The sequence below is a fragment of the Pectinophora gossypiella genome, chromosome 10, assembly GCF_024362695.1.
Source record: "Pectinophora gossypiella chromosome 10, ilPecGoss1.1, whole genome shotgun sequence".
NCBI classification, from domain to species: domain Eukaryota; kingdom Metazoa; phylum Arthropoda; class Insecta; order Lepidoptera; family Gelechiidae; genus Pectinophora; species Pectinophora gossypiella.
The window spans coordinates 16532300-16559509 of NC_065413.1; the positions used below are offsets into that span (position 1 = coordinate 16532300).

Genomic DNA, 27210 nt, shown 5'->3' on the forward strand with positions numbered 1-27210 from the left:
AAACTTGGTAATATCGACATGCGTACTAGTTTACATAACACCATCGGAATCAGCCGTTTTTGAGTTTTTGTTAAATTGGCTAGAGAAAATAAAAGAAGACTAGCGACTGCCCACGACTCCATCTGCATTATATTCACGCATGTCCCTAGCATTATCTCGTATCTCACAGGGTCCGCTTACCTAGCCTGAAGATTTGACAGGTCCGGTTTTTTACAGAAGCGACTGCCTGTCTGACCTTCCGACCCGCGAAGGGTCGGGGAAAGGTCTTTTCTCGGGAATGTGGGTTTCCTCATGATGTTTTCCTTTACCGCTGAGCACATGATAATTGGAAGACCCGTGTTGCTCTATGGATTAAGTCCCGTGTCATAAGAGGCGAGTCTACTGCCATTAACCGGGCACAAATCCTGGAAACTACGTGATGTCAAATGGAACCTCACGTTTACAACCCAATTGAGGTGGTCTAATGGGCTGGATTTCCCTTTCGATTTCCCTCACCGAACTGATAGTTTCTTTTTCGGTTTTTTACAAGCTTATAATGATTGATATTTGTTGCAGCGACAACAACGACGTGGTGATGCGTCACCCGCGGCATTCGGCGGCTCTGCTGGCGGACGATGGCGATGGGGCGCAGGCCGACCTGCTCGGGACCACGCCGCCGCGGCAGCGGATACGAGAGAATAAAAAGCGGAGGTCAGTATCATAAATATACACTTGTTGCTGCGACAACAGTTGTTAAAGCGGTATCAACGACGTTGTGTTGCGGAATAAACGACGTAATAAATGAATGTCGGTACATACATTATACAAACAGTTGCAACGACAACAGTTGTTAGGTATAGCGACAACAAAGACGTAGTGATACGGCTGTTGGCGGATGAAGGCGACGAATCTCCGGCTGACATGGCTAGCACCACGCTGACGTTCCACGACATAATAAGAAGCGAATGCCGGTACATACATTATATAAACAGTTGCAACGACAACAGCTGTTATAGTGGCAACACGGACGTAATGATGCGGCTGTTGGCGTATGAAGGCGACGAATCTCCGGCCGACATGCGTAGCACCACGCTACCGCGGCACGACATAATAATAAGCGAATACAACAGTTGTTATAGCGACAACAAGGAAGTAGTGAGGCGTCATCCGCGGCAGTCGGCGGCAGGCTGATATTCACGGCACCACGCGCCGCGACAGCGGATACGAGAATAAGAAGCGACGGTATACCATCAGCCAACGCCACAGCTTCTTCTTCTATCGTGTGGGTTGTGAGGTGGATTACCGACCCCATTGTTTTGAATGTCAAATTATGATTGCGACAGGGTTCTAAAGTGGGTACATAACATTGCTCATGACTGTACTTATATCAGTAAGTAGTAGCCGTAGTAGTACGTAGTATTTTTTTTGTTAGAAAGTAAGAATTTCGGAGAATTAAGTATTTTCTTGTTTCAGTCAAACTTAGAGCGCGATTTCCGTAGTCGGGTTTCAGTTTTTTTTTTTCACCTAGTACACCACAAAAATACATTAAAAAATAATTGTTGTACCTATTACCGCGCGAGTGGAGACATCTAAAAATAAACCTAGATAAGATAACGAGGCATCACGCTGATAGCGTAATGGATTGGAAACATTAGATGAACATTCGCCGTGTTATTATGTTGTGATAATGTACGATTCCTGGAAAAAAGCATGAGTTTGTATAACAGGAGGTGTTATTAACAGGGGGCCTTTATAACCTATGTAAAAGTTAAATATGAAGGTAATGCGCATGGATTATTCAAGCATTGTAAAGTTATGTCGGTCTTCGACAAAGTGAAAATGTCTATTGTTCTTGAGAATCATTACTTAACTTATTCATTCTTTAACTAAAACTTCTAGACACGATAGGCTTCGTAACTTATGCAACCTGCCTACCTACAAAATACCTAAAACTAATAACGCATATGGCATGAGGACGTGGAAATACATATTACCCGATATATTGAATAAGTTACCTAAAGACAAACAAACGGACATACTTACTAACATAAAAACATGTAAACGTACTTTAAAGAATTTATACTTGGGTTCTAAAGATGTAACGTAATGTTACGATATTATTGTAACGAGGGAGCAGTTTTCATTCGCTTCTCGCATAAGCCTTATTCAGGCTTTTAGATAAGCGTCTTATACTATGTAAATAAATAATTTGTAAAGTGTTTTGAACAAAATAAATAAAAAAAAAAACCCTCCAGATCGCCTGCAGACGGCCTCCGTGGTCCAGTGGTTTGAGCGTTGGGCTCACGATCCGGAGGTCCCGGTTTCAAATCCCAGTGGGGACACATCACGAAAATCACTTTGTGATCCCTAGTTTGGTTATAGGACATTACAAGCTGATTAACTGATTGTCCGAAAGAAAGATGATCCGTGCTTCGGAAGGTACGTTAAGCCGTTGGTCCCGGTTAATACTTACTGATGTAAGTAAGTAGTCGTTACATAAGTCATGGCTTTTGGCGGCTCGATAGTAATCCTGACACCAGGGCTGATGGGGTTGGTAATCCACCTCACAACCCACACGATAGAAGAACCCTCCAGATTTCCACTCCTCGCGATCTTGATTTGATTTGTATAGTAAATTGTAATTTAATAATGTGCATTATTGTTTCAGAACAGTGATGGAGGCTGCCATGCTGCGGGACCGTCGTACTGCTGATGACTATGTCGTCAATGAGCAGAGTATGGCGGGTAAATTGAATTTTCATGTTTGGCTAATAATATAATATAATATGATTATTATGAGGAGCTCGGTGGCGCAGCGGTAAACGCGCGCGGTCTGCGATTGTTGAAGTTAAGCAACTTTCGCAAAAGGCCGGTCATAGGATGGGTGACCACAAAAAAAAGTTTTCATCTCGAGCTCCTCCGTGCTTCGGAAAGCACGTTAAGCCGTTGGTCCCGGCTGCATTAGCAGACGTTAATAACCATCAATCCGCACTGGGCCCGCGTGGTGGTTTAAGGCCTGATCTCCCTATCCATCCATAGGGAAGGCCCGTGCCCCAGCAGTGGGGACGTTAATGGGCTGGTGATGATGAATATGATTATCACGTATTCAGCGGTGAAGGAAAACATCGTGAGGGACTCCACATTGCCGAGAAATTTCGGAGGTATGTGACTTAACCTGTACTGGGCTGTTTTCCCTTCGCTTGTTGGAAGGTCAGACAGGCAGTGGCTTCTATAAATATCCTATATCTTTTAAAAGACGTGTTGCTGTTGCAGTTTCTCGTCATTTCTTCTCCTCAGCCATAACACCTTGCGAAATAACGTAGATTCTAAAATGTTAAATTGACCTTTAACAAGTTTACTTATGATAATTTCTGATGCTGATAACTTGGCTAAAGCCACAGTTCAGCAGAAGCACAATATTTACAGTTCAACCATAAATATTTACCATACAATAACAGGAAATCATAAGCTATCCATCAAGAGATGTTCGTGAGATATGGACGATGTCCAAAGCGACAGTCACTACGAGACATACAAACAAATCGTTCCACAGTATGTTCAAAATGTTGTCAACTTGAAATATTGTCTATAATGGTGCCAGACATTGTAATAAGTGATGGACAGTTAGACGTTAATGTATTTAAATGGGCCATGTTTTCTTGGAATTGAATCATCATCTCCCTAGGATTATCCCGTTTTTCACAGGGTCCGCTTACCTAACCTGAAGATTTGACAGGTCCGGTTTTTTACAGAAGCGACTACCTGTCTGATCTTACAACCCGCGAAGGGAAAACCAGTTCAATACAGACACACACCTCCGAAAATGCATTTCTCGGGAATGTGGGTTTCCTCATAATGTTTTCCTTCACCGCTGAGCACGTGATAATCATTTATGATCCAAATATGAATTCGAAAACAAATTTGACTCTCTGGTTTTCTTGGAATTTCTTAGCTTATGCAATTTGAACAGTCATAAAAATAACTACATACCTGCATGATTTATATTATTGCGGAAGATGTAGGAAGTATATCCACTTGCAGCCCAGATTTCCAGATATAATAGTTCTTCTTCTATCGTTTTAGTTGTGAGGTGGATGTCAGGGTTACTATTGAGCCGCCAAACGCCCCTGACATGACTCACGTGACGATTACGTACTTACATCAGTCAGTAGTAACCGGGACCAACGGATTAACGTGCCTTTCTTGGCACGGATCATCTTACATTCGGACAATCAGGTGATCAGCCACCAAACTAGGGATCACAAAGTGATTTTCCCACCGGGATTCGAACCCGGGACCTTCAGATCGTGAGCCCAACGCTCAAACCACTGGACCACGGAGTCCGTTGCAGTACTTTTTGATTAATTTCTTGTTGTTTATTGCAGATAGGCCAAGGAACCGTTTGTCCATGAAGCTGCAGCGCTCGCGGGACCGCGACCACAAGTTAGACATGGGGCAGCGCGAGCCCCGCGCCGACTCGCTGCCCTCACCAAACCCCATGGCCGCCGTGCCCACACTGGTTAGTACATAGCATTTATGTTAAACTGCCGACCTGCCCCTGCTTCACACGGGTAGGTACTGTATTATGTGATTTTGGAGTCGATAGCTTTAAAAATAGACCTGTACTGGGATGGTTTTCCCTTCGCGGGTTGGAAGGTTAGACAGACAGTCGCTTCTGTATATTAACCCTGACACCAGGGTTGGTGAGGTTGGTAATCCACCTACCCACACAATAGAAGAAGAGAAGAAAACAAATTAATAACTCATTCCAAAATTAATTCTTACAAATTTAATTGTACGCCAACCGGCAGATCACAGCGGTCTTATTATTATCTTTGTAACATCTACCCACTGTACCTGTGTGTAGCAATAAATGATTTGAATTTGAATTTTTCAATTTGAATTGGTGCAAATCTGGTACCTAGCCCCCCTATTTGAGAAGCAAGCCTGTGAACCACTGGACCACAGTGACTAAGTTAACAAAAGCAATGATCAAATGTCATAACTCTATGCCATTTACAGGTGGAGTCATGCAGCCGTTTCATGTCACTTACCTCCCGCCTCAAATGTCGAGAGACTGACCCACAGTCCCCAGAAGAGAGCGAGATAGAAACCAGAGCCGGAGGGGTCACGACTTCCTTACGTGGCCTCTGTCCCAGTGTGGGGTTTGACTTCCCCGGGGACACCGCTGAGAATGACGTCTTGGCCAGCCGGGTGAACTTCCACAAGACCTTCAGTATGCTCATCAATATGGGCAATATTGATAAGGGGTGTCGGCGGACCGTAAGTATACAGTGTCAGGTTTTTCTTTCAATAGGCTGGTTTGCAACTAGTCAAATCAAATACTTTTACTAAACGTTAAAAAAACACGGAATATGTTAAATAGAAAAAAAAAGAAAACTTTTTTTGTTAGTTTTAGATCTGTCTTTATTTAGTAATCAAAAATTTCATAATTTATCTTGAACATAGTACACGACAATATCACAAAAAATACTTATAAAAAGGCTGATCACTTGATTGTCTGACGTAAGATTTTCCGTGCTTCAGAAGTCACGTTAAGCCGTTGGTCCCGGTTACTACTTACTGATGTAAGTAAGTAGTCGTTACATGAGTCATGTCAGGAGCCTTATGCGGCTCAATAGTAACCCTGACACCAGGGTTCGTAAGGTTGGTAATCCACCTCACAACCCACACGATAGAAGAAGATAAGACGCAAATCACTTTAGCAAAGTAATACATATACGTCAGTTAGCAAAGCCACGATATGATGTTCGAAATGAACATTTACATTTCATTAAACAGATCAGTCGCGAGGAGCAGGTCTGGCAGAACGAACTGAAAGACCTGATTTGGTTGGAGCTGCAAGCGAAGATAGCTGGCCGAACGTTAGCTGAACAGGACGCCTTCCTCTGCACGCAACGGAATGTGGTACCTGCCATCGTCAGCAACATTCGAGACTACAGGTAGGTATTATTTACACGAAGGAAGCCGCGATTAAACGCAAGTAAACGCGAGTAAGCTCTAGTAAACGCGAATAAACGCAAGTAAACTAGTAAACGCAAGTAAACGCGAGTAAACGGTAGTAAACCCGAGTAAACGTAAGTGTATCGTTTATTAATGCACTCTCGGACAAATGAAGATCGCGTAAGCGAAAGAATCGACAAAAACGGTGCAATCTTTTCGAGAAAATTGCTTAATAAAATCTATATTTTTTAGGTCTTTAGTGGTAACGTTTTATGTGTACCAAACATGATATCATATTTGAGTAAGCAATACATTATTTTTTACTAGCATATATTTTAAAGTGCAATAAAACAACTTATAAAATTTAAGTTTAATAAATATCATGCAAAATCCCGCGCGATCAAAAATGCAGTGTAAACTCGGTGAGATCTCGCTGTATGGCTATGGTCCATTGCCTTGCCCTACGGGAAAATCCGAGTATAGATTAAAGAAAAAACCTATTGACTAGTGAATCAAATACAGTTTTCTTCGCCATTACTGGGGGAAAGCATCCTTATAGCTGGAGGGGTTTTCTATGTCACGAAAAGTATATCTACAACCGCACAAGGAAGCGAGTGAATGAATGCAGCATTGTTGCAGATTCATGAATACCAACCCGTGTCGTACGCGGTCGCGGTTAAGAGTCATCGCGGGGTCGGCAGAGGACGTGCGGGGCTTTGGCGCTGAGGATGAGAACGAAGGTAAGATTTTATTTGTCTATTCGCCTTCTGGTTGATTGAGGGGAGGCCTGTGCCCAACAGTGAGACGTATATAGACTGTTTATGTATCTTATGTTATAAAACCCTGCTGATGTCAGTGTAATGAAAAACGGCCTCCATGGTCCAGTGGCTGAGCGTTGGGCTCACGATCCGGAGGTCCTGGGTTCGAATCCGGGTGGGAACATATCACAAAAATCACTTTGTGATCCTTAGTTTGGTTAGGATATTACAGGCTAATCACCTGATTGTCCGGAAGTAAGATGACCCGTGCTTCGGAAGGCACGTGAAACTGTTGGTCCCGGTTACTACTTACTGAAGTGGTTACATGAGTCATGTTAGGGACCTTTGGTGGCTGAATAATAACCCTGACACTAGGGTTGATGAGGTTGGTAATCCACCTCACAACCCGATAGACGAAGTAGTGTAATGAAAGCCTTAAAAAGCTCTTCCCTTTTATTAGGTTCTCAGACCGGCTGCCTGTCCTTCAACTGCCAGCAGTGCACCGAAGCCGTCGGGCGCGCCATGCAGGAGGTGGGCACTCTCCTGGACTCGTTCTACAACGCCGCGGCTCTGTACCCGTCCAGCCACGCCATGACGCAGGAACACCCGCTGACAGCCACACAGCTCTTCAAGAACCGGCTCAAGGCAGGTGTTATAACGCTGTCATATCCGACAGCCGCCCGCACGTAATATACGATTCCGACGACCCGATTACTCTAGCCATAGAGGCAGCCAATCAGCTCGCGACACCAAACACTTCGGACCCCGATACCGACCCCGCCGGCGTGGTCGACGATTTCCCTCAATCGGCGCTCATCGCTATCGACCCACTAGGGCCGATTAATTCTTTCAAATATATTTCCTCTCAGACGACGCCCTGAGCCGAGGTTCGCGCCCAACTGGGCACCCTCAGGTCTGTTGTCTTAAACGTTGTACCGGGTGAGATCCTTCAGCGCTGCCCATTTGTCCGGCCAAGTAGTTAATGCCATCTGCGGTAAATCTACAATAAGTCACGTCAAAAAAAATGACAGCCACGGTTTTGCGCTCTCCTTTTTGTCACTCCGCCGAATCACCACCGTTTAACAACCGCCTCCATGGTCCAGAGTTTGAGCGTTGGGCTCACAATCCGGAAGGGGCATATTATTATCACAAAAATCACTTTGTGATACCTAGTTAGGACATCACATACAGGCTGATCACCTGATTGTCCGAAAGTAAGATGATCCGTGCTTCGGAAGGCACGTTAAGCCGTTGGTCCCGGTTACTACTAACTGAAAGTTTGTAGCCGTTACAGGGGCCTTTGGCGGCTCAAAAATAACCCTGACACCAGGGTTGATGAGGTTGATTTCACCTCACAAACCACACGATAAGAAGAATACCACCGTTTACGCAAATAAACATTGTGAAGGCTTTTTTAGTAGGTTCACAAAGTGCGCCTTTACTTGTCCTAAAATAAACATATATATATATACCAATGAGGTGTAGCGAGGAAGTGCAACACACACACCTCATTGGTGCAAATACGGACCCGGTGTCATATAAAAAATAAATTACATATTTATGTTTGCAGGCGATGTGTCTATGGTACAACACGGCAATGCACATGCGACTCAAAATGCTTGCGGTGCGGCGCATGATTCGAACTATGAAGCACAAGACGCGCCGCCCGCTCTCACATCTCGCTTCCACAGAATCTGATCTTAGCAGGTACGATAAGGTGCAAAAAGTCCAATCAGTTTCTTGCAAAGTAATAAATTAACTGGTTCCACTTAAGACCTCCTGGTTACTTGTCGTTTCTTAGACCAAAAACACCTACAAAAACATAAATTTAATAATTATGACAACTAATGGTTCATAATTTCACCACTGTTTACAAATAATTCGCTGGATTGAAATAACTGAAATAATTTAAAAAGACACTTAAAGTGTCATGAATTTTCCTACAGAGAGTCATGGTCTGAATCACCCCCCTCAGTATTCGTTACGGTGTAAAAACACCCTGTATTCTTTGCTCTTTCATTGTACGTGCATAGAAAAAGATGGGCTACATCGAAGCAATCCATCTACAAAAGCAATTACACTGTTTGACATTATTTGTCTTACGCATTTACTTTTCAGCGGTGAAGGAAAACATTGTGAGGAAACCCACATAGCATTATATAACCCTTTAAGTGGACCCTTTGGGACATCTCACTTTTTAGAAACAGATCAGATGCTTAAGTAGCCCCGGATACTATTTACCTAAGTACGTTGTGGTTACCTGAGCCATGTCAAGGGCCTTTATCGGCTAAAGCGGCTTTGTTGGGCAAGTTACGCTGTCTCCCAGCAGGGATATCACGGATTACCAACTTCAGATACTAATTATAACTTTTTGTTCGACTTCAGACAATCATCCGAGTGTCAGCGTCCATCGCAAGTCAGGTTCAACGTGAGCATCACACCAACAGACTCCAGCAACAGCGACTCTAGCGCTCAAACCGACGTCATCAAGGAAACAGATGAAGGATCAGAATCTGATCAGAGTAGAGAGAGGGCTGAAGATAAAGTAAAGGATTCAGGGAGTGGACATTGTGGGAAGGCTTCTGAAGAACAAAAGGCTGATGAAAACAAGACTGAAGAGAGTAAAGATGATGCGGATAGCTCTGTGAACAAGCGGTCAGGTTAGTATTATAGTCGCCGATGGTTTTGATGGTAAAAGCCTAGATTTTATTGTGTGTTATGAGGTGACCATTGGCAATCTCTCGCAAGTCTTGCCTCTTCCTCATTAGGCGACATTTATCAATCGATAACAGACGACGACCAGACTTCTTCTGACATCTAATCGGAGAGAGAGTAGTCGTCGAACGAAGTGTGGCGAGTGACGTGTCCCGGATGTCTTCGGCAGATAAGAATGGGCAAAATTTTACAAGCGGGACAAATACTCCTAACAGCTTACAACCATTTATACTAAAGTGTGATCATGGAGTTATTTGAGGTAAATTAGTAAGTGGCACAGTGTCTCCGTTCGATATGTGTAGTATTTATTGTTCTTTGAAAATAATATAGGCTCGCATCAACATCAGCCCATTAACGTCCCCACTGCTGGGGCACGGGCCTTCCCTATGAATGGATAGGGAGATCGGGCCTTAAACCATCACGCGGGCCCAGTGCGGATTGATGGTTATTAACGACTGCTAATGCAGCCGAGACCAACGGCTTAACGTGCCTTCCGAAGCACGGAGGAGCTCGAGATGAAAACTTTTTTTTGTGGTCACCCATCCTATGACCGGCCTTTGCGAAAGTTGCTTTACTTCAACAATCGCAGACCGAGCGCGTTAACCGCTGCGCCACCGAGCTCCTCTCGTTTGACCACAATCTCACCTGATGGTAACTGCGAATGTGGTCTAGGGTGAATCACGCTTATTTAGCAAATGCCTCACTCACTCTAGCTTTGAAGACTCCCAGATTACAACGAGTTGGAAAAAATTGAAAAACAAACGACGGCAGACAGTTCCCGCATCAAAAAGGAAGAGACGAAACGTTTAGTGCAGATTGGTGGTATATCCACAACATAAGGATGAAATGCCCGCCGACACCTAATTGTCCGTAGATGGATTGTTCTTCATTCTATGCCTCTTCACCAACTCTTCCACACTTGCGACGGGGAAAATACCACGAGCTTTTTCCTTCCCAGACCAAACAGGACCGGAGACGCCCGAGATAGTGATATCAGATTCTCGCTACGGCACAGCGGACACTGTAGCCTCCACCGAGAGCGGGTACACGTCATCACCAGAGAGTGACGTCAGCAGCCACACCGACTCCGTGTTCCACATCGGCAGCCTCGAGGACCTCACCAACCTCAAGCTGCTTGACAAGTGTCAAGTCTCTATATACAGGTGAGTGGTTTCATAGGGCGACTATACTGCTGGATGGAGCTGGCGACCAATCTGACAGAACAGAGGGTTTAAAAACGCCACATCGAAGCAATTCATCTAAAAAAGTAACATTGCAATTTGACATTTGCACAAAAAGTAAGTGCGCAATGCAAACAAATGTCAAATAGCAATATTGCTTTGTTTCAGAGTAATGCGATATTTTATCTGTGTATTACAAGTCCCAAACACAGGCTGCCATGATTGAGCTTCGTGTGACGTCACATATTTATTTTATTTTTTGTTTATTGGAATGTGACGTCACTGGTTAAAATGTCTTGTAAACGACCGCTTTCGCGCGAAACTTGAAAAAAAATATTTTTTTTTAAATATTTTTATTAAAATATTTTTATTAAAATATTTTTTTTAAAATATTTTTTTAATAGGAATAAAATAAGCATTTGTAATTTTTAAAATACTTATCTAAAAACTGTCAAGTACCCAATTGGAGCAAACGTGTCAAAGAAGTGTTTCTCAGAATAATCGTCGTATACCAAAGTTTATGACCCCACTGTATTTATCAACAGATCATATCACTACGAGATCCTGAAGACGCAGGGCGTGCGGCGATGTATGCAGTTCATGCAGAAGATGCGCAGTCGCGTGCTGGATAAAGTTCTGATGACGTTGGAGAAACCTGACGTGAGTGTACTATGACTTCTGTCATATCCGGTCCGTTCCATACATTTTAGATTTAGAACCAATGCTCGCCGAATGTTTTAATCAGTGTATCCCAATTGGAAGAACGGTTGACTTTCAATTTGACGTCGGAGGTTCATATCCCGGTACAGGCCTAAGCCAATAATTTTCCTTTATTACCTATTAATACATTTCATTCACTATCCTTGAAATAGACAAAATACATCTATTCAAAATGTCGTTAAAAAAATTCTTAATAAAAAGTCGTACTATACGCTGCAAGAGTTTTTTTAACGAATCCGTTAGGTACTAATTGATAAATGTACGTAAAAAAAATAATTTAACAATTATTATTTTTATTCAGTTTTCTATTTTCATTATGTATTACTTAAATTTCAGTTAAGTAAACCTACTTGTGTGGACTGTTTGTACTTTCCTCTACTTTTAAGACCTCTGTAATAACACAGGAATGCAATAAATATCTTATCTTATCCTTCTATTACTATTCAAGTCTATGTTAAAGAAAAATTATTAAACATAGATTTAGTGTTGCTGTTGCAGTTTCTTGACATTTCTTCTCCTCAGGTTGCGAATAACGTAGACTAAATAATGTATTGACCTTCAACAAGTTTATATGTACAGGGCACAACTCTAAACGCGTGCAAAGAAGAGAATGAAGAAGTATTCGAAGACACGAAAGAAGAGGATTTTGATAAGATTGACCCTCAAGATGAGGAGGCGAAGAAGATGTACGAGTTACGACGGTAAGATACGAGTATACTCTTTATTTGACATCACTTCGGATGGTCCGTCCAATCATATATTGTTTTAGTGGAAATTTGATATGATGTTGTTGTCTTTTTTTGTGAGTGGCGTCCTTTTATAATAAACTTTTTCTATTCTATTCATCATCATTTCCCTATCATTATCCCATTTTTCCAGGTTCCACTTAACCTGAAGATTTGACAGGTCCGGTTTTTAATAGAAGCGACTGCCTGTCTGCCCTTCCAACTCGCGAAGGGAAAACCAACCCAATACAGGTTGGGTGATATACTTCCCGAAATGAATTTCTCGGGAATATGGGTTTCCTCACGATGTTTTTCTTCATCGTTGAGCACGTGATAATCATTTATGATTCAAACATGAATTCGAAAACAAAGGATAATAACCGTAATTGTATGAGTCCCGTCCCCCTTTCCAACAGATACTTATATTGTGTAAGTAGTTTAATTAGTATATAAAAAGACTACCAATTAGTTTTAGCTTTAAAATCCATGGAGTTTAGAAATATAAACTCGCAGACGCTTCAGATATGTGTGGAATTTGTTGGTTGAAAACTTGAAATAATGAGGTACTAGGAGGTACCCAAAATCATATTTAAAAACCCGAATTCCGGCTAAACCCCGCGTATTTGAAGAAAGTCGCTATACGAGTATAACTAAAATATCAACTCTCTAAGGCGCTTCGAATGAGATATGTCTGGAATCTGTTGGTGGAGGGGGACGTTTTGACTCATCATCCTTTGATATAACGTCGTCCAATATCCAATATAAATTTCTATTCTTTTTACCATGATTCTGTATCTGTATTAACATTACCCTGTGTACAGGTACGGCTGCTGGTCCGCTGAGTGCATGTCGATGGGCCTGCCGTCGTACCGGCCGCACTTCCTGCTGCTGGCGACCATCTGCATGGAGGCAGTCCACGACTACCTGTCGCTGCGGCTCGAGGACCGCCCGCAGGCACCCTCTTGCCTCACTGTCAAACAGGTACAGGGATAACCCATGCGAATTGAAGAGACATCTCGCGTCGGGGATAGCGTACTAGCGATGGGACTAGTTATTTCCCACGGGTTATACGAAGTCAACCAGATACTTTGTTGCAATGCGAGTAGCCTTCTCTAAAGTTTCACGACGTAGAAATTATTTATTACTGTTTCGTAGGGTGAGCCCATATAGTCAGACCTGAGAATAAATATATTGTATGTAACAACCTTCGTGGTTAAACGTTGGAATCACCATCAGAAGGTCCGGGTTCGACTCTTTGTGAGATTATCTTTTGTTTGGTAAGAATTTTGCAGGCTTGAATCATCTGATTTTCCGAAAAAGGAATATAATTCCGTACTTCGGGAGGGACGTTAAGCCGTTGGTGCCGCGCTCAAAAACGTGCAGCTGCGTGCTCCATAACTCCTCCAATTGATCGAGGGGAGGTTTGTGCAGTGAAAAAAGTATAACCAACTAAACATTGTCATTTCCAGCTGATCCACGAGCTCAAGGAAGGTCTGGACATAGCGACGGAGACGCGCGCAGCGTTCGCGCGCAACATAGAGGTGGCGCTAACAGGCCAGGCGGTAGACGACGCGGCCAGGAGGGACCTGCTGCTCATAGTGAGGACCTTTGACAACACTGTCGAGACTGTGCTCAAGGTAAGACAAGGTGGCGCTGACAAAGGGTATCACATTTGACCAAGTTTATTGATGACATGACGCTTGTATTTCTATACAAATTCCATAGAAATTCTTCTTCGGGGGTTGGTAATTCACCTTACAACCCACGCGATAAAAGAAGAAATGTAAATTAATCGTTTTCACGTTTCATAAGAAATATCTCATTTGACCAGATTGTCCTCTTGCCTATTTAAAACATAAACATAATATAAGCTCACGACTATATCCCATTTGGGGCAGCCAGAGGTTCATCCATCGCAAGATGAACTCAGTACCCACACCTCCCGAGCTTTCTGTTAGACCAACGTGATAGGTGGTGAGCCGTATTGTCACCTATAATGGTCGAGTCAACTGTGTTAGTGAAACTGCTAAGTGAAACTGAAAAGATTTAAGTCATTGGTGAAAGTCCAGTACCGGGGTTCGAACCGCAGCTCCCGGTCTGAGAAGCAAGCCAGTGAACCACAAAACCACAGTGACTATTTAGATAAACGATATTAATTTATCATGTCTCTCCCAGCAATACCTGTCGTACCTGCGCACAATGTCAGCGGTGGAGGCCATGCCGCGCAGCTGCCTGCAGGCCGAGTGGACTTTCACGGCCAGGCTCGCTCGCAGGGTGCGCTGCGCCGCCCGCCTCGCGCCTCTTACGTTCACGTGAGTCTCACTCCAGAACTCAAATTCAAGTTGAAGAATTCCTAGTGTCACTTCGCCTCATCATCATCATCAACAATTTAAGAGCCACGCTCTTGTCGGTGCAGCAATTTCCATGCTACTTTTTAGGGAAAATTAGGGCAGTGGTTTCCCTCTTGCCTTCCGCCCCGCAGTACTCTGTCTGACGCAAGTGGGATGGCGCCCAGAGTAGTCTATTACAAAGCCATACTAGAACTCCTGTCCTCCGCCTCTGAATAGTACTGACAGTTACTGCTGCCCTCTGTCAGGTTCCAGGTTGCTGTCCCTGTGACTTGCCCCTTCTTCGCTTCTGCAACAGTTGAGGTCTTCACCCGTATCTCTGGGCAAGGGTTCTACGTTATACCCCGTAGGTCCGGGTCCCTATTCGAACTCAGCCACCATCTCACTCCGGCCTACTGAAGTTGTCACTTCTCCTCAGCCTCTACATATTCCAGGGTGATGGTAGATTATTCACCATCCTCCTGCCCTTATCCCACTCTAAGTGGGATCGGCACAAGATGTATTCCTCTTCCATTCCAAGTGCCGAGGCTTTTGTTGCAGCTGCTTTTCCCCGGCTATACAGGTTGTGAAAATCTGCAGTAGTTTCAGGCGGATGAGACGTTTGTCATGTAAAAAGTGACAATTCAAAGTGTAACTATGTTAACTACTGAATAAAAATATTTTTGAATTTGAATTCATCTCAGTCGTCGTTTCAGTACTCACACCTTTCACACACATATCCTTCTTCACACAATTCATCTACACTTTCTTGGGTCGTCTCCTATCCCCATATCCATCCACATTCATACATACCATGCTAACCTGGCGCTTCTTAATTTCTCAGTGTCCAGATAAAGGAGAATGGGTGAATCTGGTCCAAGAGCCTCCACTGATGAGACTTATATGTATTCAAAGCTTATGTTCTCCCTATGATTCTGGCAAAGTTCTATCAGATTCTGTCCCGGGGTTCTTTTTCTATGCCCATTTTTAAAGTAGGGTAAAACTAAAATGGAATCTAGACTATCGATGTCGAAGAATCCGTGACAGCCCTGTTCGGAAAACGCGAGACTTACATCAATCATATTTTAATCCATCAATCATTTGTTTTACTTGAGGATACAATCGAGCGCTTAATAATATATAATTCTCGTAGTACAATGTTCTTTGAGTTGGCTTACCAACCTCATCAAACCTTGGTGTCGAGGTGTCGGTTACTACTTACTGACTTCTATGACATGAGTTATGTCAGGAGCCTTTGGCGGTTCACTAATAACTTCGTAGTATATTAATAATTATTGTTTTGCAGCGAAATCGCGTGCAACCAACTGGATCGACTGCACACACAGTTCAAGCAGAAGTTTGAACAACTCCATGAGTTTGGCAAGGCTGGGACCGACGACAAGTAAGTTGCTTGTATGTTTTACATACCAATAAAGCCACGCTCTTGTCGGTGTAGCATTCTCCATGCTACTTTTTAGGGAAAAATAGGGCATTGGTTGGCGCAGTACTCTGTCTGGCGCGAGTGGGATAGCGCCCAGAGTAGAGTATTTCAAAGCCTAGGACTTCCGTCCTCCGCCTCAGAATAGTACTGACACTACTAGCTTGTTTAACCCACCAGGTCAGAGCTCGTCGGGGCGGGTGTTCCATCGCTCAAAGTTTTCGTTACAACGTCACTAACACCCTGTATAGAGTACAATATTATGATTTCCATATACCTAACTACGTATAAGTATGTTTCTCTCTGGTATAAGTACGTGTTCCAAGTGCGGCTGTCCCCAGGCAGTGGGTGTACGCGATGTGCCGCGCGGTGCAGCACGTGTACGCGGCGGAGCGCGAGCCCACGCTGCACGCCGCGCAGTGGGCGCGGGCGCTGGCCGCGCGCCTACAGCGGGCGCCGCCGCCCGCATACACCGCGCAGCGGGACCACATCTTTGTGAGTATTGGGCGCCGCCACCGGCATATACCACGCAGCGAGCAAGTATACTATACTTATTTTTTTTTATTTTTATTTATTTACTACCATATTCCATCTTTTTCTTCTTATAGTGTCAATGGCAAACTAAATAGTATCGGCCCAAAACTTGGCAACAAGTATGGCGCTATCTGCAGCGCTCATCGCAGGACACGATGTAAGATGTTCCATCGTTTGGGGAACAGTGCCGTACTTTCACTTTAAGTCCGAACCATCCGAGAAACCCCACCTGAACAAATTGTCCTTACTTCGGCCCACCTGAGTCCGAAGTCTATTTAGACTTCCAGGTAAGCCAAGGCAAATCAAGACCTGGCGGAGGTCTCTCGGACGGCGAAACAAAGAGGTTTGGGAGGTGTACCCGTTCCTGCCAAATCCTGCATCTTTCCTTGGAGCGGTCATCATCATGTAAAGGCGACATACACTTGGCGAAACTTTTGCGGCTTTTCAGCCCTTGCGGCACAGTATGAACATATTGCATGTACAGTCATGAGCAATATCATGCACCCACTTTAGAACCCTGTCGCACTACCATATTTGACATTTAATGTGACTTACGGTTTAATTTGTCAAAAAAGTTGATGTGACATGGTTTCAATGTGTATACATATTAGTATTCGTGACCGTTCTATAAAATAGTTTTTACAAACCGAACCATCTATGAGTTTCCTTTTAAAATCCAAACCCCACTAGTTTGACTCTCGTGCCAATTAGGAGGTTAATCGTCGTCATCATCAGTATAAACTAATACGCCATTGCACCCCGCAGGAAAGTCTGATGAGGATCCGCGACCTGCTCGTCCACCAGACGAAGCTGATCCTGGAGAAATCTCGCCCGGACGGGCGGGCGGACGACATTCCTTACGACTCGCTCGAGATCATCATGGCGCGCGTACGAGAGCTCATGCTGCAGATTTACAAGCTTGGATTTGAGGTTTGTTTGTCTTTATTACTATTTTTATGTATGTTTATGATACATACACTCACAATTGGATCGTGTACTAGGTTCAAAATAAACTATGAAATTCTGATTACTAAATAAATACAGATCTAAAAGTAACGGAGAACATTTTCTTTTTCTTATTTAATTTATTTAAGAATTTTAATCAAGAAAAACTTAATAATAAGTCCGACATTTTGTCAAGTTTTCTATGACGTCACAGTGTGCTTTATCAAACAAATTCCATAGTAATTTCATGTTTTGGCGTTTAGTAAAAAGTTACTGATTTGACTAGTTGGAAACTGAGGTACATCTGTCTCAAGATACACTAAGTACATACCTCACCAGAAAGCTGTTATACCAACGTGATAGGTAGAAAACGTATCGCCGGCTATAGTTGTCGAGCCAACTGTGTTAGTGAAAACTGCATTAAAGATAAATTAGTAACTCATTGGTAAAATCGGTACCGAGGTTCAGACCGGCGTTCCCCGTTTGAGAAGCAGGCTGGTGAACCACATGATGACAATATCATTCTCACGCCTTTCCATCTACGTTCGACCAGACGCTAGACGGCGTCAGAAGGTTCAACTATTCGTTGTGAATATGCCACCAATACGCACGAAGCGCTTTATATTCTAATTTATAAGACCAGAGGGATTAAAAACGCCACATCGAAGTAATTCATCTAAAAAAGCATTTTCTGCAATTTGACATTAGCGCATATAAAAGTAAGTGCGCAATGCAAACAAATGTCAAATAGCAATATTGCTTTGTTTAGATGAATTGCTTCGATGTAGCTATTTTAACTCCCCAGTTCTTTATATTTACTTAATTTACTTATCTTATAAAGTTACCAACTATTCTGTAATATCTTATTTAACGCATGTATTATCCTTATATTAATAACAGCACGAATTCCAACTTTAAACTTGACCAAAAATGTATAAACGTTTAACATAATATAACCAGCTTAGTTTGAGAGGAAGGGGAAGACCAAGAAGAGCTTACATGGAACAGATTAAAGAAAATTTTAACGTCGTGTCTTATAGGGAAGTCAAGGAATTGGCTTTTGATAGACTGGAATGGAAAATGCTACACCGACAAGAGCGTGGCTCTTAAATTGATGATGATGAATCAGCTTACGTCTCAATGCTGGATGTGCTCCGGAGGGGCTATGGAGCATATATGCTTTAGTATATTGCGCCGCGAGTAATGGCTACGTTCAACTATATTTACTGTCTTCATCTCCATATGACCCAATAATAACCCCACACTTCACCGAGCTTTCTGTTAGACCAACGTGATAGATGGTGAGCTATATCGCCGTCTGTATTGGTCGAGCCAGCTGTATTAGTGAAAACTATATCCACTTTACAGATAAAAAATAAACCAGGGATGAAGGTGGGTTTAAGCAATTTGACAGCGAAGCAAAGTTCAGTCGAATTGTATGAACACATGACATACACACGCACGCTCAAACGGCACACACAATGGTACAACTATTCTTGATGATGATGATTTTGTATTTCTATTGTATCTGGTTTTTATTCCTTTTTTTTCTGGTTTGTACTTATTAGTGTTCAAATGGTCAATCACACTTCCTGTCTCATAATTAGCTGATGTAAGACACTGATTCCCAAGATACAGGCTTAAGCTTAGTTTGGGACTCAGGGTTTAACAATTAATTTGTGCAATCATGTGTAAACCCAAATTGTAAACCCAAATAATTGTTATCGTAATAAACATTACAGTCAAAACAAAAATACACATTATATAAAATAGACAATAACAATCTATTTAGTCAAATAAGCCCCCGCGGGTGGATCCGGGCGCAAAGGTCCCCATCACGCTTGCCGCGTTACCACGTTAAACCCAAACCCAAATTGTACAAATCAATTTTATAAAATAAATATTTTTTTTTTAAATTATAATCGGATTCAATTTTGCTTGGCTGTCAAATACTTAAAACAATCATCCCTGGTTATTTTTTATATGTAAGGTGGTATAGGTGTTATTCCGGTAGATGTACTTCTGTTTTATTTATTTTTATTTATGAATCATAACCGCACGCAGCACCATGTTTGCATGTTGTCCTCAGCTCCACAAGGAGCTATACAGGTTCGCGCAAGGACCCTTCGAGTTAGTTCAGGAAAAGACCACGAGAAGACGACCGGCGTCCTTGCAGCCGGTGAGACCGCAGGCGTCCGACCTCGGCCTCGGGCGGCGAAGAAGGCCTGAGACCATTATTATCAATGAGTCTTTCAATCCCATGGTAGGACTCTTGCTTGGAATGGGCGGTTTAGGCTCTGCTTTTTGGTGACGGGATTTTGTTAAAGATGAAGCATAAGGGATGAATAACAAGTTAACATTAATATTCATATCAGGGACCTTTGGCGGCTCAATAGCAACCCTGACATCAGGGTTGATGATGTCGGTCATTATCACAACCCACACGAGAGAAGATCCTCAATATTTGTGGCAATCACACTACAAAGAAATAAGTAACGGAATTTGGATGTTTTTGGATTTGACCATATTGAACATCTCGTGATAATATTGTTTGCACTAGAATTCGTTTTAAGTATGTGTTGTTCAATGTTGTTTTTTGTTTATTTCACACAATTTGCACTGTATCTATATGTGTACTTTTGATTATTTTATGTTATTTAAATATTGTGACTGTTTTGTGTTTTACTTCTAATAATTTTTAAGAGTAACAATCTTATTTAAACATGTCTGTATGCCATTGTTTGTGTGTGTGTGCTTTGCATAGAATACTACATCAATAAAGGAGCGGAGAATCCAATACCATTTCCTTTAAGGGAGTTTTAACCACTCTCATAACGGCCTCCGTGGTCCAGTAGTTGAGCGTTGGGCTCACGATCCGAAGGCCCCCGGGTTTGAATCCCGATGGGGACATATCACAAAAATCAGTTTGTGATCCCTAATTTGGTTAGCACATTACAGGCTGATCACCTGATTGTCCAAAAAGTAAGATGAGCCGTGCTTTGGAAGGCACGTTAAGCCGTTGGTCCCGGTCGTTACATGAGCCATGTTAGGGGCCTTTGGTGGCTCAATAATAACCCTGACACCAGGATTGATGAGGTTGGTAATTCACCTCACAACCACACGATAGAAGAAGAAGAACCACTCTCATAGAATAAAGAATAGAATACTACGTAACTCTCCGCCCCGCCCCTATTCGTATCAGGCGCCAACCTCACCCCCTCTGGGTCTTGCTTTAGTCTTAAATGGCCGTAAATTGCTAAGGAGTAAGGGGGAGCGCGCTAGCTGTCTGTCTCGCTCACACTTACGCGTAAGGCGCCACACAGTAAGAATGGGCTTTTATGAAGTGTCCGAGGTGTGCCCAGTTCGTCTGGTATTAAATGTGTTCCTCCAGTTATTACGTAACTTGTAATGTATTGTATACCTATTGATTTCAAAGACGTGTTGCTGTTGCAGTTTCTTGTCATTTCTTCGCAGACATAACACCTTGCGAAATGACGTGGATTCTAAAATGTTAAATTCACCTTCAACAAGTTTATCCATGATAATTACGTTGAAGAAATGATTCTAATTGGGTCGTGTACTAACTAGGTTCAAGATAAATTATGAAATTATGATTACTAAATAAGGACACGTCTAAATCTAACGAAAAACATTTTCTTTTTTCTATTTTTAAATAAGAAAAACGTAATAATAAGTCCGACATTTTATCACGTTTTTCTATGACGTCACAGGTTGCAAAATAAATTTAAAAAGCAACTGGTTTGACTATTTGGTAACTAACCTATTCTGTACAAAATGACCAAAAATCTTTCTCCACGGTTCCAGCTCCACAAGGAACTCCACCGCTTTGTCCACGACCCGTCCCGCCAGCCGCTCTGCTTCCGTCGCCCCCTCAACGTCAATTCTTCTCCACCAAAGAGTGGTCGCGTCAAGTTGTTCCGTTCAGACAGCGTGATAGAAGACGCTGAGAGCAATCTGTTTGAGGACCGACTGTTTGATCCCATCCTGTCCGAAGACCATCAGGTGATGTATTGTTTAGTTTGTTCCATTTATTGTATACAGGATGTTAGTGACACCATAACGAAAACTTTAAGGGATGATTCAGACCATGATTCTGAGTTGATATCAACTGGAATATTCCGTCGTCGCAAAAGTCATGATTATTATAAAATAATTAAAATATATATATATATTTTCGGACAAGAAATTCCACTTGATATCAAGTCAGAATCAAGGTCTGTATCATTCCTTAAAGTTCTCGTTGCGGTGTCACCAACACCCACACTAAGTGTGGCATTAATAAACTAATCTCAGTTTCGAGACTGATCTCAAGTTCATGTCAATGTGACAGTTCTCATACAAAAACAGAGACTTAATCATGATCTTGAGGGCAGTCTCAGCTGAGATTCGTTTATTAATACCACCCTTATAACTACTATTACAGACTTACCCCCCATACGATTATTATTACTAGCTTTCCCCACGCGATTCCGTCACTATGGAGTTTTCTTATCGCGTGCAACACATTTTTATCCACCAAGTAAAAAGAAGAAAAAAAGAGTAGGGAAAAAAGAAGAGGAGGAGGGGGAGAGTGTGAAGTGAGTGAGTGTAGAGAAGTGCGTCAGGATCGAAGCAAATGGGATTCCATAGTCTCTGCTTACTCCGGTGGGAAATAGGCGTGAGTTTATGTATGGATGTAAGAACTATCTTACATCCTTTCCTGGGTCTCAAACTATCTATTCCACATCAAATTAAACCCGTACACTCGTGATGCTGTAATTAAGACACATAATAACGGATTCTTACCGCGTTTAAATCAGGGATATGAGACTCCCAATATTCCTGATTTAAACGCGGTAAGGACCCGTTATTATGTGTTTTAATTATGTTAATAACCGCGTAAACCTAAAACAATCGCTATGTTACTTATGTGTTATATAAAGAGTAGAAAATATAACGAAATATTTTCTTTTTCTCTGCCAGTCAAGCATAGAACTCCTGTTAACGGGTAAGCAGGCGCAACCAGAAGAAGAGCCAGTGGAGCTACGAAGTGGAGGAGAGGTCACCATCTCTCAGGAGGAGAAGGAGTGGGCCAAGAGGGTGGCCAGGGCTGTGGTGGAGTTTGCCAAGTGCTGGATGCAGTTTGTCGTGGAGCGGTGTGAGACGGGCCGCGGGTTGAGACCTAGGTGATTGTAATCATAATTCTGCATAATCTCCTTTCATCATGTCCCCAAGTTCGAACCTGGGACCTCCGGATCGGGAGCCCAACATAAACATAACATCACCTGCCTGCGCGTACGATCCACTAATGTAAATACTTACGCCTCATCATCATCCCCCTAGCATTATCCCCTTTTCACAGGGTCCGCTTACCTAACCTGAAGATTTGACAGGACAAGTTTTTACAGAAGCAACTGCCTGTCTGACCTTCCAACCCGCGAAGGAAAAACCAGCCCAATACCGATTAGGTCACATACCTCCGAATATTTCTAAATTACGTCGGCGCCAAAAGGCTATTTAAAGAGATGTTTTAAAGTTTTTTTTTTTGTTTTTTTTTTTTATAATAACCTTTTACCCATTTATCCAATGAGGAACTTTCCAGGCTACGTTCCCCAAAAATAGTATAGATGGCTCTGTCCAGATTTTACGTGATACTTACCTACTAAAAATACAATGTTATGGCAAAAGCATATAAGTGTATAAAAATAATTGTTTTTTTTTTCTTAGATTTTGGCTTCGCGCGGCTTGCGCATTTGCCACAAACAAAGTTAGGGAAACGGATTAGTAGGAAAAACAAGGAACGGAATTTGGAAAAGGATCAGAAAGGTGATGGATAAAATAAATATGCCGGGAATTCTATATAAATAATTAAAATAAAATAATTGAGATATTTATAGTTTAAGGTCATTATTAATAATACATATAGATAAATATTTGTATATATCTGGATTCATACTGTGCAACAAAAAAAAAAATGTTGCTTGATATTGGGTCACATTACGTACAGTCATGAGCAATATAATGTATCCACTTTAGGACTCTGTCGCACTAACATATTTGACATTTAGTGAGACTTACAGTTCAATTTGTCAAAAAAGTTAATGTGACATGGTACCAAAGTGTATACATATTAATGCTCGTGACCGTACCTATTGAATTATATTCTATTGCTTCCCTTTATTTTGATCAGAGTAATAGTTATCCAACAGGTAATTATTATTGTGCCCGGGTGTAATAAAAAGGGTCGTTATTTATACTTTATACCCAAAAACAGAGATAAATGATGCATAATATGTCTGTTATCCATGAAATTAAAAGGTTAAAACAAGGAAAATCTTTACAGCGCTATCTATATGGTTTTTAAAGAACGAAGCCTGGAAAGGCCCTGATTTAGATGACGTCAACGTAAGATTCAATTGCTTTTTCATTGTGTCTATCAGTATACGGTTTTCGCAGCTTCCTTAATTTTGCCCTTCGAGTGACGATATATAACATAAAAAAATAAATATTTCAGATGGGCCTGTCAAGGATTGGAGTTCTTAATGTTGGCATGTGACCCGTGCAACACGAGACATCTCTCTGAAGAAGAATTTGATGTAAGTTATTTATGTATTTATTCTTTTTAATAAATATTTGTAGACACTTTGCTTGATGTGATTTTCTTCTATCGTGTGGGTTGTGAGGTTGACAACCTACTTCAGCAACTCTAGTGTTGAAAGCCCCTGACACGGCTCACGTGACGACTATGTACAGTCATGAGCACCCACCATCATGGGTACCATGCACCCACTTTAGAACCCTGTCGCACTATCATATTTGACATTTAATGACATGACATGGTTTCAAAGTGTACGTTTCGTAGTATGTGTGTGTAAGTGTAGTGTGTGTAAGTGTATTGTGTGTAAGTGTAGTGTGTGTAAGTGTAGTGTGTGTAAGTGTAGTGTGTGTGTGTGTAAGTGTGTGTAGTGTGATATTAATACTCGTGACCATTACATCAGTAAATAGTAACCGAGAGAACAGCTTAACGTGCCTTCCGAATCACGGATCAATTCACTTTCGGACAATCAGGTAATCAGACTGTAATGTCCTAACCACATGCGACTAACACGTTGACAGTCCCCATAGAAAATGTTTTGACTTCCTTGTAAGTCCCGCATATTACTTCAACCTTTGCTAACTTACCCGGGATCCAAGTGCAGCACCCGCCCTTAGTGCGTACCTGGTCGTTCTTTAGTGACCCATGTATGGGTCACGCACGTATGGAGCTTGTCCGTCATGACCCGTATATGGATCACTGGTGTAGCATTATCAAAAAGCCTAATAAAATTATCTTTAATGCCAGGACTTAAAGCGAAAAATGGATGGATGCATCTCCCACGTGATAGGGTCACGGAACCCACAGCGCTGCTTCGATAGCGTCAGCTCCACGCCCGACCACCACCCCAAAAGGAGGCCAAGAATACATGTAAGTGTTGGACAGGGCACGATGGAAAACGATTATATTTTCTATACTAACTTGTTCATTTTCAGGTTTTATAAATTTTATATGTTCGACTAACACACACACAGCCTCCGTGGTCTAGTGGTTGGAGCGTTAGGCTCACGATCCGGAGGTCCGGGTTCGATTCCCGATGGGGACATTGTCGAAATCACTTTGTGAGACTGTCCTTTGTTTGGTAAGGACTTTTCAGGCTTGAATCACCTGATTGTCCGAAAAAAAAAGTAAGATGATTCCGTGCTTCGGAGGGCACGTTAAGCCGTTGGTCCCGGCTATTAGCCGTAAAAAACACCTCCACCAACCCGCAGTGGAGCAGCGTGGTGGAGTATGCTCCATACCCCCTCCGGTTGATTGAGGGGAGGCCTGTGCCCAGCAGTGGGACGTATATAGGCAGTTTAAGTATGTGTATGTAATGTATATGTTCGACTTAAAAAAACAACCGACGGCCATTCCCTGTCATTCCGCAATCCTCTCTTCTCTCTCGCTCACTCATCGCTCTCTCTTTCACACACCTTAACGTTCCGTTTTATTCAAATTACCATTCCTATATATGTATTATAAGATACACTACGATAGCTCTACTGCTTCTCAAATTCCATAGCCGCTTTACCGACAATGTATATTTTATGTGATACGCTGCTATTTTATCGTTACTTTTCGTGCGATACTAAATACAAAAGTATTTTTTTGATAATTAGCCGATCATACTATAGTTTTTAGCTTTCCTGTGAAAAGAAGGGATCTTCTTGCATGATAGTCTATTTGACTTCTTGCCCTGTTATAATGCACAAGACATCTTTTAATGTATTTTCGCGGAGCTCCGTGCGTCGTAAAGTTTGCGGACGAGTGGAGTGTAAAGAGGAAGTATGAACTATTTGCTCATACTTGTATGGCGCGCGTGGTACCCTTGGCCGTTCCAACTTCTTTGTTCTATTCCGTGGGCTGAGCCATAAGGTTACTATGGATGTTTGCAGAGCCCCCTCCCGAGTACGGGCAGCGCCCCACAGCTCACGCGGCCGGCGCCGGCGCCGCCCACGCCGCCCGCGGAGCCCGAGCCCGTACTGGACTTCCAGCCGCACGACCCTGCGCGTAAGTGTGACTTTTGTCTAAGGATAAACATCAGACAACAGAAAATTGATTTGGTACTTCACCGCACATCATCTTCCCAGGTCATTACATATTTGTCAGATGATTTAAGGAGCGTTTTGTGACAGCTTTCAAAATGGCTGCAAAGTTTAATGTGAGAGCGGGAGTAGCGGCCGCATGACTGCCATTTTAGTTGAGGGTCGGCGGTAGAAGGTGTAGATGGTGAAGCAGCCCTGTCATATATCCTCACAACATACGTAATCCTTTAAAATACATTTAAGCAAGTGAAAAAGAAATAACAATAATGTTGTTGACCTAAAGCTGCTTGGAAGAGATTATTTGTCTGTTTCTGTTTCAAAATAATGAAGACGTTGACTTAGGTACAAAGGATTTACATTGTAACCTGCTACAAAATTTAAAACAACAGGCCTGAGGAATGCTCACTTGGGCGCGAACCTTGGCTCAGGATGTCGTCTGAGGGGATAATATTTGAAAGTATTAATCGACCTTGGTGGGTCGATAGCGATAAGCGCTGATTGAGGGAAAGTTTAGTGCAACTCGTTGGAGAATTTTATTTTTATATTCCCTCAGAACACAGCGCCCGCGTGCTAGAAGCAGTACGTCAAGTAGACCTCGCTCGCGACGAGAAACTCCGCGACATGCGGTCAGTGGGGCGCGTGGTGGAGGCGCAGGTGGACAGCTACGAGCCCAAACTGCGACAACTCAAGTTCAAGTGGCAGCGAGGGCTGAAGATCGGCGCTGGTACCTTTGGGAAGGTAACTTTATATACAGGATGTTAACAGCACCGTAACGAAAAAAATGAATGTCTATTTGATTGTTCTAAAAACGACGGTAGGTGTTTTGCTTGTCGGAAATGTTTAGATAAGATTTTTAGTTTTTGTTGCAGCGCAATGTAAATCTAACAAAGCGAACAGTCGCTAGATTCCGTACGTAAGTACCTACCTACCTACGTGCACTGTTTTTGTACATAAATGATGTGTAAAAAAAAATCTATCTAATTCTAACTTAAGTCACCAAATGGAACTGAAAATAATTTAAAAAAATACCAAATTGATATTAACTCACTCACGGTCTGAATTTTTCGTTTTCCCAAAGTTTTCGTTACGGTGTCACTGACACCCTGTATATTTCCACACTTACATCTACCATTCCAGGATTACTGATACAGAATATTCATAAATTTTTCCGACAGAATATTCCACTTGGTATCAACTCCGAATCATGGTCTGAATCATGCCCCAAAGTATTCGTTGCGGTGTTACTAACACTCTGTAACTTCATTTTTTTGTCGTTCCAAATTATGGACAATAGCTGTCATA

General features: G+C 42.4%; 1 protein-coding gene across 2 annotated transcripts in view; it reads left to right on the forward strand.

Annotated features, from left to right (window-relative positions):
• The window catches only part of LOC126369926 (mitogen-activated protein kinase kinase kinase 4), a 57175-nt gene that overhangs the window by 12049 nt on the left and 17916 nt on the right, over positions 1-27210 (forward strand). Inside the window, exons 2-26 of one of the 2 annotated variants that reach the window (XM_050014519.1) lie at positions 556-690; positions 2648-2724; positions 4365-4498; positions 5002-5262; positions 5782-5942; positions 6583-6683; positions 7162-7346; positions 8272-8408; positions 9087-9361; positions 10375-10579; positions 11143-11257; positions 11897-12018; positions 12864-13023; positions 13512-13679; positions 14218-14354; positions 15676-15771; positions 16149-16302; positions 17107-17271; positions 19376-19549; positions 21112-21309; positions 22270-22472; positions 23801-23882; positions 24629-24751; positions 25759-25873; positions 26462-26646. In XM_050014519.1, coding sequence (XP_049870476.1) covers positions 556-690; positions 2648-2724; positions 4365-4498; positions 5002-5262; positions 5782-5942; positions 6583-6683; positions 7162-7346; positions 8272-8408; positions 9087-9361; positions 10375-10579; positions 11143-11257; positions 11897-12018; positions 12864-13023; positions 13512-13679; positions 14218-14354; positions 15676-15771; positions 16149-16302; positions 17107-17271; positions 19376-19549; positions 21112-21309; positions 22270-22472; positions 23801-23882; positions 24629-24751; positions 25759-25873; positions 26462-26646 — 3868 coding nt within the window. The remainder of the gene's footprint in view (positions 1-555; positions 691-2647; positions 2725-4364; positions 4499-5001; positions 5263-5781; positions 5943-6582; positions 6684-7161; positions 7347-8271; positions 8409-9086; positions 9362-10374; positions 10580-11142; positions 11258-11896; positions 12019-12863; positions 13024-13511; positions 13680-14217; positions 14355-15675; positions 15772-16148; positions 16303-17106; positions 17272-19375; positions 19550-21111; positions 21310-22269; positions 22473-23800; positions 23883-24628; positions 24752-25758; positions 25874-26461; positions 26647-27210) is intronic. The other variant, XM_050014520.1, reaches the window with a different exon arrangement.